The sequence below is a fragment of the Odocoileus virginianus genome, chromosome 27, assembly GCF_023699985.2.
Source record: "Odocoileus virginianus isolate 20LAN1187 ecotype Illinois chromosome 27, Ovbor_1.2, whole genome shotgun sequence".
NCBI classification, from domain to species: Eukaryota; Metazoa; Chordata; class Mammalia; order Artiodactyla; family Cervidae; genus Odocoileus; species Odocoileus virginianus.
In genome coordinates, this window is record NC_069700.1 from 5,708,306 (window position 1) to 5,724,613 (window position 16,308).

General features: G+C 43.2%; 1 protein-coding gene across 4 annotated transcripts in view; it reads right to left on the bottom strand.

The window, feature by feature from the left end:
- ADTRP (androgen dependent TFPI regulating protein) overlaps positions 1-16,308 on the bottom strand; it is a 90,357-nt gene that overhangs the window by 58,539 nt on the left and 15,510 nt on the right. For all 4 annotated transcript variants that reach the window (XM_070457031.1, XM_070457032.1, XM_070457030.1 and 1 more), the window contains exon 3: positions 15,974-16,075. In XM_070457031.1, the coding sequence (XP_070313132.1) occupies positions 15,974-16,075 (102 nt within the window). The remainder of the gene's footprint in view (positions 1-15,973; positions 16,076-16,308) is intronic.

Here is a 16,308-nt window from a genome sequence, read left to right on the forward strand (position 1 = left end):
GAAGCCCAGTAGGATAGTAGATACACAAGTTTGGTGCTCAAAAGAGAAAGCTAGCTGGAGATAGCGCTATGTGAGCCATCATAGTGAGGACAATTTTGTAATGGTAGTTGATGAGATAAGCCAAAGAAAGTGTGAGAGTGAGAATAATAATAAGGAATCTGAAGTAAACACTGAAAGCTAGGGTCTCTCAATCTCTGAACAATTGATGTTGAAGAAGAGAAAATACCTGGTCATGGAGGGCTGCCTCTGCCTTGTAGGAGGTGTGGCATGGTCCTTGCTTCAACTCACTAAAAGCCAGGAGCCCCATCCACACCCCCAGCCCTAGTCGTGACAATCACAACTGTCTCCACATATCGCCATGTGTTCCCTGGAGAGCAAAAGCAATCCCAGTTGAGAATCCCTGAATTAAGTGATGGACAAAAGAAGTCCATCTTGCAAAAGTAGTTGGAAAGGAGTGTCAGACAACCTGGTGTAAGGTAAAGGCAGAGAGTATTTTGAGAAAAAGATGTGGTCCAATGCCAAGGAAAGGTGTAGCACCCCTGCTTTTAGGGCTGAGAACATGTGGTGAGCAGAAAGGAGCTTGCCACCATGTCCCCGGTTGTTCCTTCTTCCTTCTAGGCTGACTCCCATGTTTCTGGTCCAGTTTCCTGCATCTTTGGGTTTCAACCTCCTCTTCATAGTATTGTTAGACTTGGACCTTGGAGCCCCTGGGTCTGGGGGAAGGTTAACATAAGGATGCCTCATGGCTGCCATGACCTTATGTTCTACAGACCCCAGGAGTGGGCGGAAATCTAGACATGTTTGTAAGTGTAATATTTGGGAGCCTACATGTGGAACAAGCTGATGACAAGTCCACTTGTTCAGAGCCTTCTCCACTCCCAGGAATGCAGGCCTGGGGGACTGAAATAGCGTCCCATTGCCAAGAAATGTGGCTGACTTCCTTATTGTGGTGTTCTTAGGAAAAACAAAACGAAGTTTCTCAAAAGGTCACAAAATTCCCTCTTACCACAGAATAGTAAAATGTGGCTTTTACGAGTTCCTAGATGCGTTTGGAGAGAGATGCTCAAAACACATGAGCTTTTATTCCCAACCAGTTTGTGCTAGCACAGCTCTCCAGGATGCCCCTCTGAAATGATTTTGCATTTTCTGGTTTCCAAACTCAGGGGGAAAATAGCACAGAGGTTTTTGTTTTGTTTCAGTTTAGTTTTTATAGCTTTCAGATCTGAATTTTCACTGGTAAACTCTGTTCTCAGTAAGGGAAGTGAAATGCTAAAATCTCCCCTGCCTTTAGGAGGCCTTCCTTTTTTTTTTTTTTTTCCACTTTCTGTTCTGCCCTCAACGTAAGGCTCTTCATTATGATGGCATTCTTAAAACATTAGCTTCCATGCAGCCACCTACGTTGTTGTTCTTTATCTATCAGTGGAATTCCACATTACTGGGCTTACTTTTCACATATACTAATGCACCCCATTATTAGCTTCTGCCCATTAACAGGAACCCTTGGTTGGATCTTATCAAGAATCTGTCTCAGAGCCAGGGCTAGCCCAGCCAGAAAGAGGAAGGGGAAACTGACCTTTCACACACTTTCATAGAGTTACAAAAACAAATAAATAAATAGAGAGGCTATTTTTGCAACTGGTTCTCCTCCTCTTCCCTTTGACCGCTCTCCTTTCATCTGGTTGCCGCCGTGGTCATTCCTTCATCCCTCTTCTTAAGTTCAGCCTTTGCCAGCCTTCCTCGTTGATTTAATGGTGTTTTGAACTCTCTTTGGCTACATGAATATTCAGTTACCTAGCTAACAGCTGAGAAGTGTAAGCCTGGAAATGGTTTCTCCAGAACCGTTTTTAAGCCACAGTCTGGTCCAAATTAGAACAAATATCAACTCTTTTAATAAAATATATGTCATTATTATGACTCTGTACAACTCTTTGGGCATAAATCAGTCCTAGATCTCAGATATAACAACTAAAAGCACTAGAGATATTTCAAGGTACCAATAATCTCTCTAGAACTTTCGTCACATAACTTTCTGTACAAAAGAACACCTCAAAGTCTTAATCATACAATATCAGCCACAGACTCTGAAGGCAGGGCTGCTAAAGGCTTTTCTCCGCCTTCAATGCCCTTTGGCCCCACACACCTCCCTCTGTACCTGAGGAGGAACTCTGGGGTCAGTCAAGGGCACACAGAAGCCACCAGGGCAAGAGGGAAAGACTTCATTCATTCTTTCGTGCAGCCGAATTCATGACATGTCTACCCCAGGCCAAGTGCTGCACGAGGTGCTAGGATTAAACGTAGACAAATATGAGCCCTGCCCTTGTAGACCTAACAGTTTAGTCAGCAAGATTTTCCATAAACAAATAAGCAACCACATAGATTCCAGTCATGATAAGTGCTCTAAAGAAACAAACAGGAATCCACACATCGGAAGGAAAGTGGAGGGAGGCGCTTGCTTTCCATAACGCAGTCCAGGAAGGTCATTCTGAAAAGGTTGTTTTTAAGCTGGGATCTATATGATAAGTGCAAGGCATGGAAGAGCAGACAGAGAACATTCCAGGGACAGGAAACAGCATATGCAGAGGTCCTCGTGTGGGAAAGAGCTCTGACAGACGCAGAAAAAGGCAGAGCTGAAACCGCTGTAACACAGGGTCAGGGGAGACGGGCTCCACCAGAGCCTAGAACATTCAGCCGAGGCCAGGAGAAGTTCGGGCTTCATTCTAAGTATAATGGAAAGCCGCTGCAGGCGCTAGGAGAGAGACAGGATTCCCTGTTTATTGCGTTGCTCTATGGAGAAGGTTGAGGATGGAAGCAGGAAGACCAGTTTGGAGGTGTCGCGTGGTCTAGATGAGGAGTGAAGGGGGACACCAGGGCGTTGGCCTTAAAGAACACCATCGTTCAGGGCAGGCAGAGGGCACATCAGAGACTGGGGTAGGAGGAAAACTAGTCGGTCTGCTATCAGTAGAGCCAAAAAAAGCAGAGTTTCAGGGAAAGAGAAGTGCAGTAGGCCAAACGCTGCTGAGGTAAGTAAGATGGGGCAGATGCAGGAGCCCTGGGTTTGGCGGCGTGGGAACACTTGGTGAGCAGAGTAAGAGGGATGAGCAGAATGTACAGCGAACACACGCGGGTCTGGGGCAGTGCTCTTGGGCGCTGCTCTGTTCGGAAAGGCACACCTGCTTCTAGTATGTGTGGCTGGAATAGTAGTATCTGCCCTGAAAGAGACTCCTAATTAGCCAAGCCCACAGCCCCCAGTAAGTCTGCCTGCAATGCGGGAGACCCAGGTTCGATCCCTTGGTCGGGAGGATCCCCTGGAGAAGGAGATGGCAACCCGCTCCAGTATTCTTGCCTGGAAAATTCCATGGACAGAGGAGCCTGGTGGGCTGCAGTCCATGGGGTTGCACAGAGTCGGACACGACTGAGCGACTTCACTTTCACTTTCTTTCACAAGCCCCAGAGGGCTTCCCAGGAGGCACGAGTGGTTAAAGAACCCAGCTGAATGCAGGAGACACAGGAGACGTGGGTTCCATTCCTGGGTTGGGAAGATTTCTCTGGAGGAGGGCACTGCAACCCACCCTGGTATTCTTGCCTGGAGAATCCCATGGACAGAGGAGCCTGGTGGGCTACGGTCCACAGTGTTGCAAAGAGTCGTACATGATCGACGGGACTTCGCATGCACGCATGCCTCTGTTGGTAAAGTCTCCATGTGGGGGCACTGGGCAGCTTCAGGGGACAGCTGAGAGCCTGGTTTCCAGTTAGATCTCTCAGTGGGAGAAATCCCAGTTAACAAGTAGGACATGCATTTCACCCCCCCACTCACTAGTAGGTCCAGACTGTTCTGCAGGTGTGTGTGCAGAACTCCCCTATTCACACAGGAAGGTAAATCAGGCAATCCTGGGACTTTAAAACCCAATCCTGAAACTTTAATTATATACAAACAAATACATGGCACGTACCAGAATATTTAAAAAAAATTTGTGCTTAATTGTTACATTGCCTAGTATGAAAGGCAGGCCATTTGATCACCTCCAGAGATCACTTTAGGATCAAAAGCCTTTTCTTAATTGCCAGAAAACTCTCAGGACCTCCTCTCCAGGGACAGTCGCCTGAAGTAGAAAGGAGAACATACCACCAAATTCATCTATAATCACAATTTCGTATTATTAAATAGCAACTTGTGGAATAAGCCTGAGGGAATGGGGCTCTTGTCCCTAATAAATGGATGAACAAAAAGGGTGATTTAATCATTAATTCTTTCTTTGCTTTTGTCTACCCCTCTAAAATGAGTACTGCAGAAACTTCGTGTTTCCCTATCAAATATATTCTGACCTTCCCATAATGCCACCGCACCCCTCCCTACTCCCCAGCATATCTAACTCCATTATTAACTGGAATAGCTCAGTTAGGAGTTGGTTACATAATTTAGAGATCTGTGCCTTCAAGAACACTACAGTAGCAAAGCTTCTGGGGGCAAGGGGAATTTAATCCTGCAGAACAGACCTTCCCTTTGAATCTACTTTACACCGGGTCCACTTCCCATGTTTGATTCCACATCGTAAAGCAGCCTCTCACTATGGATTTGAATTCTCATCAGTTTTTCTTTTCTATTTATTTTTTCCCCTTTCTACTGATGCAGAATTCATACACTCCATTTCTATGTGGCTAATCTAGACATTAGTGTAGTGAAAGTGTTAGTCACTCAGTTGTGTCCAACTCTTTGGGACCCCACAGACTGTAGCCCGCCTGGCTCCTCTGTCCCTGGGATTCTCCAGGCAAGACTACTGGAGTGGGTAGACATTCCCTTCTCCAAGGGACCTTCCAGACTCAGGGATCAAACCTGGGTCTCCCGCGTTGCAGGCAGATTGTTCTACCTTCTGAACCTCCAGGTAAGCCCATTCTAGACATTAAAACATGCTTATTTAATGTGGTAATGGCTAATATAAATCATTATTTCTAGCCCCTCCCCACCAGAAATCGAGGAGGCTTCGCATAACTTAATTCTAATCAGCTCTCTCTCAACTTACCCTATTTTCATCCAGGATTTTAGTTCATTCTTCTTTAAATCACCATAAACTGAACATGTTACTTGTCATTATTTTGCTATCTCATGCTTCCCTTTGGAGGCCATTTTCCATCTTCTTGAAGTATAACCTTTGGCATTTTCCATGACTGAGGGTCTGCAGGTGATAAGCAGTGTGTCTAAACATGTCTTTACTTTGTCCCTGTTTCAGAAGATACTTTTAGTGAGTAAATAGGTTGGCCATTTTTTTTTCTTTGATTCTTTGAAGCTATGATTCCACCTCTTCTGGCTTCTTTGTTGATATTGAGAAATCAGCTACCAGTGTAGCAGTGTTCTCTTTTGGGGAGATGCATTTTATTAGTCTGGCTACTTCTAGGATCATTTTGTCTAAGGTGTCTGTGATGTCATACAAGAGATGGATGTCTGCTCTGTGTCTTGTGTGTGGTTTTTTTTTTTTTTATGTCACTTTTTTTTCCCATTTATTTTTATTAGTTGGAGGCTAATTACTTTTGATGTCACTTTTTAAACCCGAAGATTAATTTCTCATAAATTCCAAGAACTAATGAGTGATTCTCTCTTCAAATATTTGCCCTCACATCACTTTTCCTTAGCTCCTCTTCTATTTTATTTTAGCTTTGGGGAATTTCCATTATTTTCTTGTAATTCAAATGTTTACTAATATTTTTAAAATATTCTGTTTGACGTTTGAGGTGTCTTGTAAAGTGTGTGTGTGTGTGTTTCAAGCTACTCTTGCTCTCTGTAGCCAGAAGCTGCCGTCACTCAGGACCTTGTTTCCTATGGATGGATGACTTGTTAAGGGTTGAGGGCATGGTTTGGAAAGATGCAGGAGTTCACTCTCATTATCAGTTGGGATCCCTTAGGAACAGGGAGCCCACTGAGGGGGTCCAAGCATGAAGGTTTTAGAGGCTTTGGCAGCTATTGGACAGGGTAAGGCATGTCATGGAGACGTTGCCTAGGAGAGAAGGACTGAGGGAGCTGGCCAAGAAGCTGTGGCAAATCTCAGCGGTCTCTGGGCACTGCCTCCCTTGAACTTAGCTGCTGAGTATAAAGCCTGCAATTCCTGGGTGCCTGTCCAGGAGCTGATGCTGACCTTGAGTCTGTACATCTGTTCCCAACGAACACTGGATAAAAATGGCTTCCTTTTTTATGTAGACATCTCCACTTTCACATCTCACAGTGTGCCTATCATTGGCTGACTCTTCCCTGGAACCATATGGAGAAAGGGATTCTAGGACCTGGTGTGAGGTTCTCAACTTACCCCTCGCTAAACAGAGGAGGATGGAGAAGGGGTGATGATGATTCCAAGTTTACAACAGCTTGACATAGGTTGCTACATATCACTGGTAGCATTTTATGCTGCACACATATTATTTTATTTGCTCCTAATAGCATCACCTTTGTCAACAAAGCTATGGTTTTTCCAGTAATCGTGTACAGATGTGAGAGTGGGGCCATAAAGAAAACTGAGAGCTGAAGAATTGATGCTTTCAAACTGTGGTGCTGGAGAAGACTCTTGAGAGTCCCTTGGACAAAGAGATCAAACCAGTCAATCCTAAAGGAAATGAACCCTGAATATTCCTTGGAAGGACTGAAGCTGAAGCTGAAGCTCCAATACTTTAGCCACCTGATGTGAAGAACTGACACATTGGTAAAGACCTTGATGCTGGGAAAGATTGAGGGCAAGAGGAGAAGAGGGCGACAGAGGATGAGATGGTTGAACGGCATCACAGACTCAATGAACGTGAGTTTGAGCAAACTCTGGGAGATAGTAAAGGACAGGGAAACTGGTGTGCTGCAGTCCATGGGGTCACAAAGAGTTGGACACAACTTAGCAACTGAACAACAGCACCAGCGAGAATTAAGGAGTAAACACACCCATTTTAAGGAATTGATACCCCATGTAAGTCTATTAACTTTTCCAAACACCACACTGCAAGACAATCCCGGAAATGCGGTTAGAACTGAGGTTTTCTGGTACCTAAGTAAAATCTTTACATTAAATCAAACTTTAACTTGTAGAAAACTTGTTGATCTGAGATCAACCGTTTCTGCAACTGAGACACAGAGCCAAGACATTTTGCTTCCACTCATCCCCAACTAAGGTTTAGGGGTCAAGGTCCAGCACCTTTCTTCCTGATATTTATCCCTTCCAACTTTTTAGGCCACCTTAACAGATGTGAAAGGGCTTTTGTAAAGATAGAGTTTGGTTCACCAGATGGCACATTTCCTGATGATCTGCATCTGGAGTTTCTTAGACTGTATATACCAACCTCTAAAAGTCACTGTCTCAAAAGATATTAAGTGTCATTCCCATTGGATATGCAGCTTAATATTCCAGTTGTCAAATATCATTCAACAAATATTTCTTAAGCACCTTTTTTGCTAAGCTTACAATGTCTGTGATCACTGTGATATTTTAATGCCACTAACTCTGACATTATTAGGTTCTCAAAGTATTTTAAAATATGTCAGAAAAAGTATGCATATTAATTAAAATGTTCCCACAGATAAACCTCAAACTAAACTCCCCAGGTTGATTGGAGACAAAAGACTTTTATTAAATACTGTTTGATAGGTTAAGTATTTTAGTATCTCTGCCAATCACTGCTACAAAAGAATGTCAAGCACGAATTGGGTAAAAAGGGAAATATCACTATATTATTGTCTGTTAGTCACATGTCCTAAACCAATAGCAAAAACGGTATTTTCAAGCAATGGCCATGATCTCTTGCTCCTGATCAGCAGCCTTATTTCTAACATCAAGGTTTTTTTCTGTTATCAAACATTCGTAATTAGATGGCTGATTCTTTGAGTGAATAGGTGGACTGTGCACTACATGCCTATAGATTTTTGTCTTAACGGAGATGCTCTTTAATGGCACCTGGGCCATTTTGGCTGCCAGACCAGTATTAAAAGACTGTGCATATACACTCAGCACTCAGTGTAGAATCCCTGAGCATAAGAGCAGGATCTTCTCTTTGAGCAAACCTTTTGCTCATACTTTCGTAGACTCTGGCAGTCACCCCTGTCTCACGTGGCTCAACACTCATGAACTCCCTAGGTCCCTAGAGAAAGAGCTCATTCTCATCTCCATGTTCTCACTCCTCTTCGGCTTTGCTCTAAATATCAACTTTTAGAGAAAATAAATGAGCCTAGTGAATACATGAAGGTGATAGAAAAGGGATGAAGCTGGTAAGTAAGTTAGGGTGGGTTGGAAGAGCTGTTGAGATTTAGGAAGCAGCTGGCAAGCAAGTACCTATATGTACACGAATGTGCCCATTGGGTTGGGAGGGATGGAGGGCAGGGCTGGGGATTCAAAACTTTGAATATAAGCATGTGAGAGCTAGAAAACCATGCGATGGGTGTATAATATGTGGGCAAGTGGAATCACCTTCAAAGAGACTAGATAATTCTCTGTGGAAATCATCTTGTTGTTGTGGTTTAGTTGCTAAGTCGTATGTGACATTTTGCAACCCCATGGACCGTAGCCCACCAGGCTTCTCTGTCCATGGGATTTCCCAGGCGAGAATACTGCAGTGGTTGCCCTTTCCTCCTCCAGGGGACCTTCCCGACCCAGGGATGGACTTAGCATCTCCTGCACTGGCAGGTTAGTTCTTTACCACTGAGTCACCAAGGAAGCTCATAGAAATCATCTCCTGGTTGGTAATCCAAAGACCTAGAGGTGAGAGTAAGATTAGAGGACTTGGAGAAGCTCAGTTCCCAGTTCGGCACAAGTGATTGCTTTGTAGGCAGAGACGATAAAGAGACCAGGGAAAGAGATGTGGGCGCTGGTTGAGAGTCTGTCAGCAGCTCCCTGTTCAAGGACAGGACGCTGCAGCTGTCCGAGTGTCTGCTGCCGGGTTACAAAGCAACGAGAAGCATGAAGGGGCTTTTCTGCGCTGGCTCCCTAATCAGGAAGGGGATGTCCATTCAGGTCTATCAGAGAAGGCTCTCCCACCCTCCAGCAGGCTGCTTGTGGGCATTTTCACTTCTGTTCTGAGATCATGGGACTTTAACGCTCCCCTCCCGATTTAGGTCTATCTAGTCAAAGCATTAGTTTTTCTAGTAGTCATGTATGGATGTGAGAGTTGAACTATAAAGAAATCTGGGTGCTGAAGAATTGATGCTTTTGAACTGTGGTGTTGGAGAAGACTCTTGAGAGTCCCTTGGACAGTAAGGAGATCCAAACAGTCCATCCTGAAGGAAATCAGTCCTGAATATTCATTGGGAGGACTGATGCTGAAGCTGAAACTCCAATACTTTGGCCACCTGATGCGAAGAACTGACACGTTTGAAAAGACTTTGATGCTGGGAAAGACTGAAGACAGGAGGAAAAGGGGATGACAGAGGATGACATGGTTAAATGGCATCACCGACTTAATGGACATGAGTTTGAGTAAGCTCTGGGAGGTGGTGATGGGCAGGGAAGCCTGGCATGCTGCGGTCCATGGGGTCGCAAAGAGTTGGACATGACTGAGCAACTGAACTGAACTGAACTGAACCTACTTAGATTCTATTTATTTGTCTTGGAATTTCAGAGAGGTTTAGGATCTTCTGTTGTGAGTTTCTCCATCCTGGTTATTCTCTAGCACCCTCTTGGTGGTATGGCACATGGCTGCCATGGAAGTAGGGATTAATTACATCACACAGGAGGGGAGGCCTGCTAGCAAACCCTCAAGGGCACCAAATGATTTCAGTTATTCAAATTCCCAGTAACTTCCTAGAAGACATGTATAATTTTTGATCATTAAAAATCTTTGACCTTGATTTTGAAATTGGGATGTATTTTCTTCTGCTGTTCTTCTATTTAAAAGGCAGCCCCTTGATAGAGCATCACCAGATTGTAAAAGCAAGTTACTCTTTAGCACACATTGGAAGTTCTCTGAATTGGGATTGAAAAAAAAAAAAAAAAGATATACTTTCACCATTCCGGTTCCTGCTCTCAACTGATGAAGAAAGCAGACATTGTGATTGCTTGGTTCTAGTTATATAAACCTTTAAGTGGACTGGTAATCCTTTGGAAGTTCATTATCAGAATCTCCTCTGTTTACCTTGAGACTTCCTGAGGGGCAAGATGGGTTCATTGTCCTCACTCACTCACTCTGCCTTCTAATCCCAGCTTAGCTTCTGATTTCACTGCTGAGCTTTAAGCATTCATTTAACTTCTCAGTGTTTCTCTAGTCCCATTGGAGAGCCTAATCTACCTTAGATTAGGAGGTGAATAGAAAGAAAAAGGTATTTTAAAGCAAGAGGACAACTTATAAATAACACTGTAGTGATCAAACCTGAAAAATTACCCACGTAAATATCAAAGTGTGATGAATGATTCTAGTTTCATTTTTGCCCAGGAGCTTTAAGACAGGGCTCTGAAAAAGGATCTTTCCTGTGGTTACAACATTGACACATCCAGTCATTGGCTTAGCTAGAGCCGCTCTTCCCTCTCCAGAGTCACATGACAAGTTATTTCCCAACACCATCGTCTGGTCATTGTTGGCAGTCACAGCTTCTCTTTCTAACGTGGACTTGGTCTAGAGTACAAAATTTTCAGAGGAGATTTGAGAATTTAATGGTGCAAAAGGTGTGAAGGAGGAGGAGACCGTGGACCAAGGAATGCCAGGCAGACTGTAGATGGGCAAGGCATGGAAACAGACTCTGCTCTAGAGCTTCCAGGAAGAGTGCTGCTGCTGACACCTTGAGTTTATCCCACTTAAGACCCCTTTTGAATGTGTGGTTTAGTTGCTAAGTCATATCCGACTCTTGCGACCCCACGGACTGTAGCCCGCCAGGGTCCCCTGTCCATGGGATTCTCCAGGCAAGAGTACTGGAGTGGGTTGCCATTTCCTTCTCCGGGTAATCTTTCCGAGCCAGAAATCAAACCCAGGTCTCCTGCATTGCAGGCAGATTTTTTGCCAACTGAGCTGCGAGGGAAGCCCCTTGAACTTCTGACCTCTAGAACTGTAAAATAATAATTTGTACTGTTTTAAGTCATGAAGTTTGTGTTCATTTGTCACAGTAGCAGCAGGAAACTAATACATACAGCAGTACCAAGGCTCTCCTTGGCCCCTTCATCAAAATTCTCTTGGGCAAGTCAGCAGAGCTCACCAGTGCAAATCCAGTGATTATCTTACAGTGACGTTTGTACTTGACTGCTTTTCAAGTATATGTTCAGTTATATCAGGAAATTTTAATCTAAGATCCATAAATGGGACTTTGAGGGTCTATGAGCCTTCTACAAGTCTGCACAAAATTTTGTGGTTATTTGGGCTTTCCTTGGGAAAGAGTTCATAGATTTCCTCAGATTCACAAAGGGTTCTATTTCCTAAAGGCTGAAAACCACTGAGCTATCCAGAGATACCTAGGTTGTGGGTCTCCTCTGCCCAGAAAGCCTGGGGTGAGGAACCAGGGAGGCATGGGTGAGGGGCTTGTAATGTTGAGGACAAAGGGTGGCTGTTTGATACTGATATTCCCACAGGTGACCTTCTTTCTATGCTCATCAGGACTCACCTGCCTCTACCTGGCAGCCCAACAGCTTCACACCAAGCTTACAGATGGAGAGAAAGCTCTGAAACTGAGCCTGAATTTAGTGATGGATAAGGCATAGCAGCCCTCCCATCTACCTTGTCCACTTGACGGTTATCACACACCGCTGCACAAAACCACCTATGTATTAGTGTAACTGTTATCTCTATTAGCTCAGCCTTATGCATGTATACCAGGCTCAACAGGATTTAAGGGTGCTGGAAGTCAAAACTCTTGTCAGATATCCGTCATGGTGTTATCCGTGTGGTCACTACTTCACTGTTTTTTCAGATGAATAAATGACAACATGTTAAATAACTAGGTAGCTGGATTTGGTATTTACTCCAATTTAAAGAGCCAAGATAAGGCCTATCTCATAAGAACAGATTGTTTTGAAATCTCCATTAATGTAAATGAAGGTTTTTCAGTTCTAAAGCTCTGTGATCATGGACGGAGTGTCTTACATGATAACAACTATTGATATTCATGCAGTCCTTGGTAGTTTACAAGGTGCTTATGTACACATGCTCAATAATCATGTGGTATTTTCAAATGTAGAGGGCCTCTGGGAGGGGGTTCTCTGATATTTTCATCTTTCATTTGGAGAAACTTGAATGATGTAGGTTGATTCCTAGAGAAATAAGTTCTCCAGATACCCCAGGTTAGGATCTAACTGTTTCCTCAGTTACTGAGTCCTCTTCCTGCTGTTTAAATCTGTCTTTTCTTGTTCTATCTTTAGTAGTCATTTAGATAATACCTGAGGAGTTAATGTTTTCCTGGCAAAACCTGGTGGAATACTTCGTTGTTCTTTCCCTTCTTTCATGAAGACTGGAGAATGCTTAGCAATAAAAATGCTTAGTCGGGTTGATCTACTTTAAATAAGGCAGCCGGACCATGGTGGATGTAGGCATTTCACTGATGTTACTATTTGGTTTGAATATACAGCAAGGATAGAAAAATGTCAATTAAAGATGATGATCAGCTTCAAACAGTCTCACTGCAGTGGCGAGTCTATAATGAACTAGAGGGCTTAGACAGGAAAGAGACCAAAGACTTGAAACATAAAGGTTTTAGAACTATGCGGTGTCAAAAGGGAGAGCAGTATTTCCTAATTTGACAAATATTACTCATAAAACCCAGAGCAGCAATGCAAATGGCAACAGGAAGAGTATTCCAAAGCTAAGGAATAGCAAACATAAATGCTATTGTGAAATGAAAGACCCTTTCAGGAAAGCATAACACTGGTTTTGCACAGTAGAAATTCTTATACTGTGGAAGGGGAAAAAAAAGGAACAATACCGGCTCCTTTTAAGGCCAGGCCCAGCCCCACATGGAGGCAACTAGACCAATGTCTGGTCTGACTACCCATCATCACTTTGGCCATCACGGTGGTGGTTTCTGGGTATTTACTCCCTTGAGTTGTCATGCAAGGACACTGTTAAAATGTAGGAAGTGTTAACAAATTAACCCAGTAAAGTCATTTCTGTATTCTTTTATACCAGTATTTAGAAAATTAACAGAGAGCGTTCCTTGAGGCCACGGACCAGGAGACTTTAATACTGAGGACAGAAAATGTCCAGAGTAAGGATCACAGGTTGGGGGAGAGGGATGAGAGGCAGTCATGAGCACATTGGATGTGTATCAGACCTGAAAAGGGAGCCTGGAAGTTTGGGGATGACCCCACAGGAAGTCCCCGATGCTGGTTTTGCTGACAGCAACATTTTCACCAGAAATGGCTCTCTTGAGAGATCCTCCAATTAAATTAACAGAATCACAGAAGAGTCTGTGTCTGAGCCAGGGCAGGTTGCCTTTTTTGCTCTCTTTTTCACTCTCATCCCACCTTTTTTTGACGCTAGCCCTTTCACTTTAAAGGATTCGGGTTACCTGATTGGCCAAAAGTCAAGGAGCAGGGTCAAAAGAAACCCCCAGTTGTGAAGGTATGCAATTATTTTATGTTCTCGGTTGTATAGCATCTGCCTTGCTAATTAACTGATGGATAGGATGTACATTATCAAGCTGTCTGCTTCCAAAAATACCAAAAATCCATATGGCTGTTTAGCAAGCTCACAAGTGCTGGGCATCACCATCACAACTATTTGGAAGAAACCTAACTTTACTTGCAAGTGGGAAAATGGTACCCCAAAGAGGTAGGAAGCTTGAAATTGATGTAGGAAAACTACTAGCTGGGCTAACAAAACCTTGAAAAGGTATTTATCTGATATATGTATCTGGCTCCAGATAAAAGATACTTTCACTACTCTGCCCTTTTATTTCAGCAACGTCTAGCTCAGTCAGTTGTCTCAAATAGCTTCATTTTCTTAAGTAGTGCTTTGGCTTATTAGCAGGCAGATGGGGGTTTTGGATTTTTTTAAGTGAGAATTCTCACTTTGCTATGTTAATCAAGCAAAGTGACATCCTTTTTGATTGCCTGGTGAATTATGAAACCAGATCGAACCGAAAGTTCTGCACTTACTGTAATATAAGGCGACGAAGAGTGAATCAGCCTTGGATTTAAATATTGTCCCACTTATAGGTTCAGTGGCCCCAGGTAAATCACTTAAATTTTCTGAGTATTTTTTTAATTTGGAAAAAAAGTCAGGATTGAATTTGTTATTTAAAGAAATTTGTGTGCCTTAAATAGGCTCCTATTTGAGGAAAAGGCTTAACACAGTGTGTGTGTGCATGCGTTCTTAGTCATGTCTGACTCTTTATGACCCTACGGACTGTAACCTGCCAGGCCCCTCTGTCCATGGTATTCTCCAGGCAGGAATACTGGAGAGGGTTGCCATTTCCTCCTCCAGGGGATCTTCCTGACCCAGGGGCTGAGTCTACATCTCCTGTGTCTCCCAGATTGGCAGGCTGATTCTTTACCACTGAGCATCCTGGGAAGCCCATTTAACATAGTGTAAATGCCATAAAATATTCAGAATATTCCCTATGTAAGGGTTTCAGATTAATTCTCATGGGAAGCTGGGAAGGTGAGGAGGTGATCTGACAAAAAGAAGGTTGTAGGAGGGGTCTCTGAGAGCTGGGATTTATTTAATACATAGCTTTTTGTCCTGAACTCTAAATGAGATGGGAATCATATACCTTAGTTAATAACTAGTATCTCACTGAAAATATATTTAAAGTGAAAGTATGTTCTTTTTCCTAAGGGGCAGGCCACGTGGTGGAGCAGAGTTAGTGGACTGAATCGCTTTTCCAAACTGCTAATCATGTAAGTTTTGAGACAGTGGAAAAGTTGAGGGTAGAAGGAAGTCTGTGAACCCGAGGAGCCTTGGCATACTTGGTTGCTGATGGTCAGTTGCTCAGTCAAGTCTGACTCCTTGTGACCCCGCAGCCTGCAGCATGCCAGAGGCCTCTGTCCTCCACTATCTTCTGGAGTTTGCTCAAATTCGTGTCCATCGAGTCAGTGATGCTATCTAACCGTCTCCTCCTCTGCTATCCCCTTCTCCTTTCGCCTTGACACGCTCCTCCCTTGTGATTTCCCGGAGGTTTTTAAATGTCATTTGCTTCACAGACCTCTTGGACCTCCTTCTGAACTCCTGACTAATGTGGAAACACATTTTGTAAGTATTGAGAAGTGGAGCAAGCACTCTGAATGATTACTTCGTGCATGTGGTGCCCGTGACTCAGACCTCCTCCTTTATCCCAGACCTGGGCAGTCCGCCTCCAGCTACGCTTGTCCAGGCCACTGTCATTGGTATCCAGATACCGTGACCTGAATAACTCAGAACGAGTCCTGTTTACTCTTCAGCTCCTCAAAAATAAATGCGTGAATAAAAAAATCAAATGGGAAACAGAACTAGGCAGAACATTTGTGATAAATGTTCCTGATCAGGTATCGGCTAAGAAATTACTTCTGAGCTGTGACATTTGCTTTGGACATTTGGGTGGTTTGGTGGGGGAGGTGTTTAAGTATAATTGACATGAATTACATATTAGTTTCAGGAGTACAACATAATGATCTGATGTTTGTATGTATTGTAAAATGTTCACCACAGTAAGTCTAGTTAACATTCAGGATGGATTAATTTTAAAGCTTGCTTGTTCAATTCCTAGGTAGGAATCTCATTACATGTTATTAATATTTGCGGAAGTTGCTTCTCTTTCAGGACTGGACCCTCCAAGAAGTTGCCTGTCCTTATGACGTCATGTCTTTTCAATGACTTCATAAGCAACTTGGCAAAGAATTTTGCCTGGACATCCCATCTGCTCTCAGTGACTCTGATTACAGCACCACTTTTTGTTCATTTCATTTTCTCAATGTGCTCTTTAAATAAACAGTGACAGGATGAAGAGGGAGGAGTGAACGGGATGCTGGGGGTTGAGAAGCTTGGAAACATAAATGAGGCACTTGGATTTCTCAGAACAGAGTCTATTGCTTTTCAGGATTCACTAAATTTGCCTTTTACTCACCATTGCATGATTCAACCACACTGGAAAGATGGTATCTAGGGCCTTAGGGTAAACGAGTTCTCTGTCGTAGAGAAAGAGAATCCAGAATGACAGAAATACAAACTGCAAAATAGAACAGAAAAATAGCACCATTAGGTTTATTTTCAATCAGAGCTTCCTAAGATAGTCAAGAAAACATATCAAAATAAACATAGATACCAGTTTTAAACGTACATTCTTATATAGAATTATTACATGAAGGAAAAAATTATTTATCATAGAATTACAATGCCCAGTCTCTGGGGACTTCAGAGAGTTAGGAATCAGTTGTCAATGTGGCCAGCAGACAGGATGTA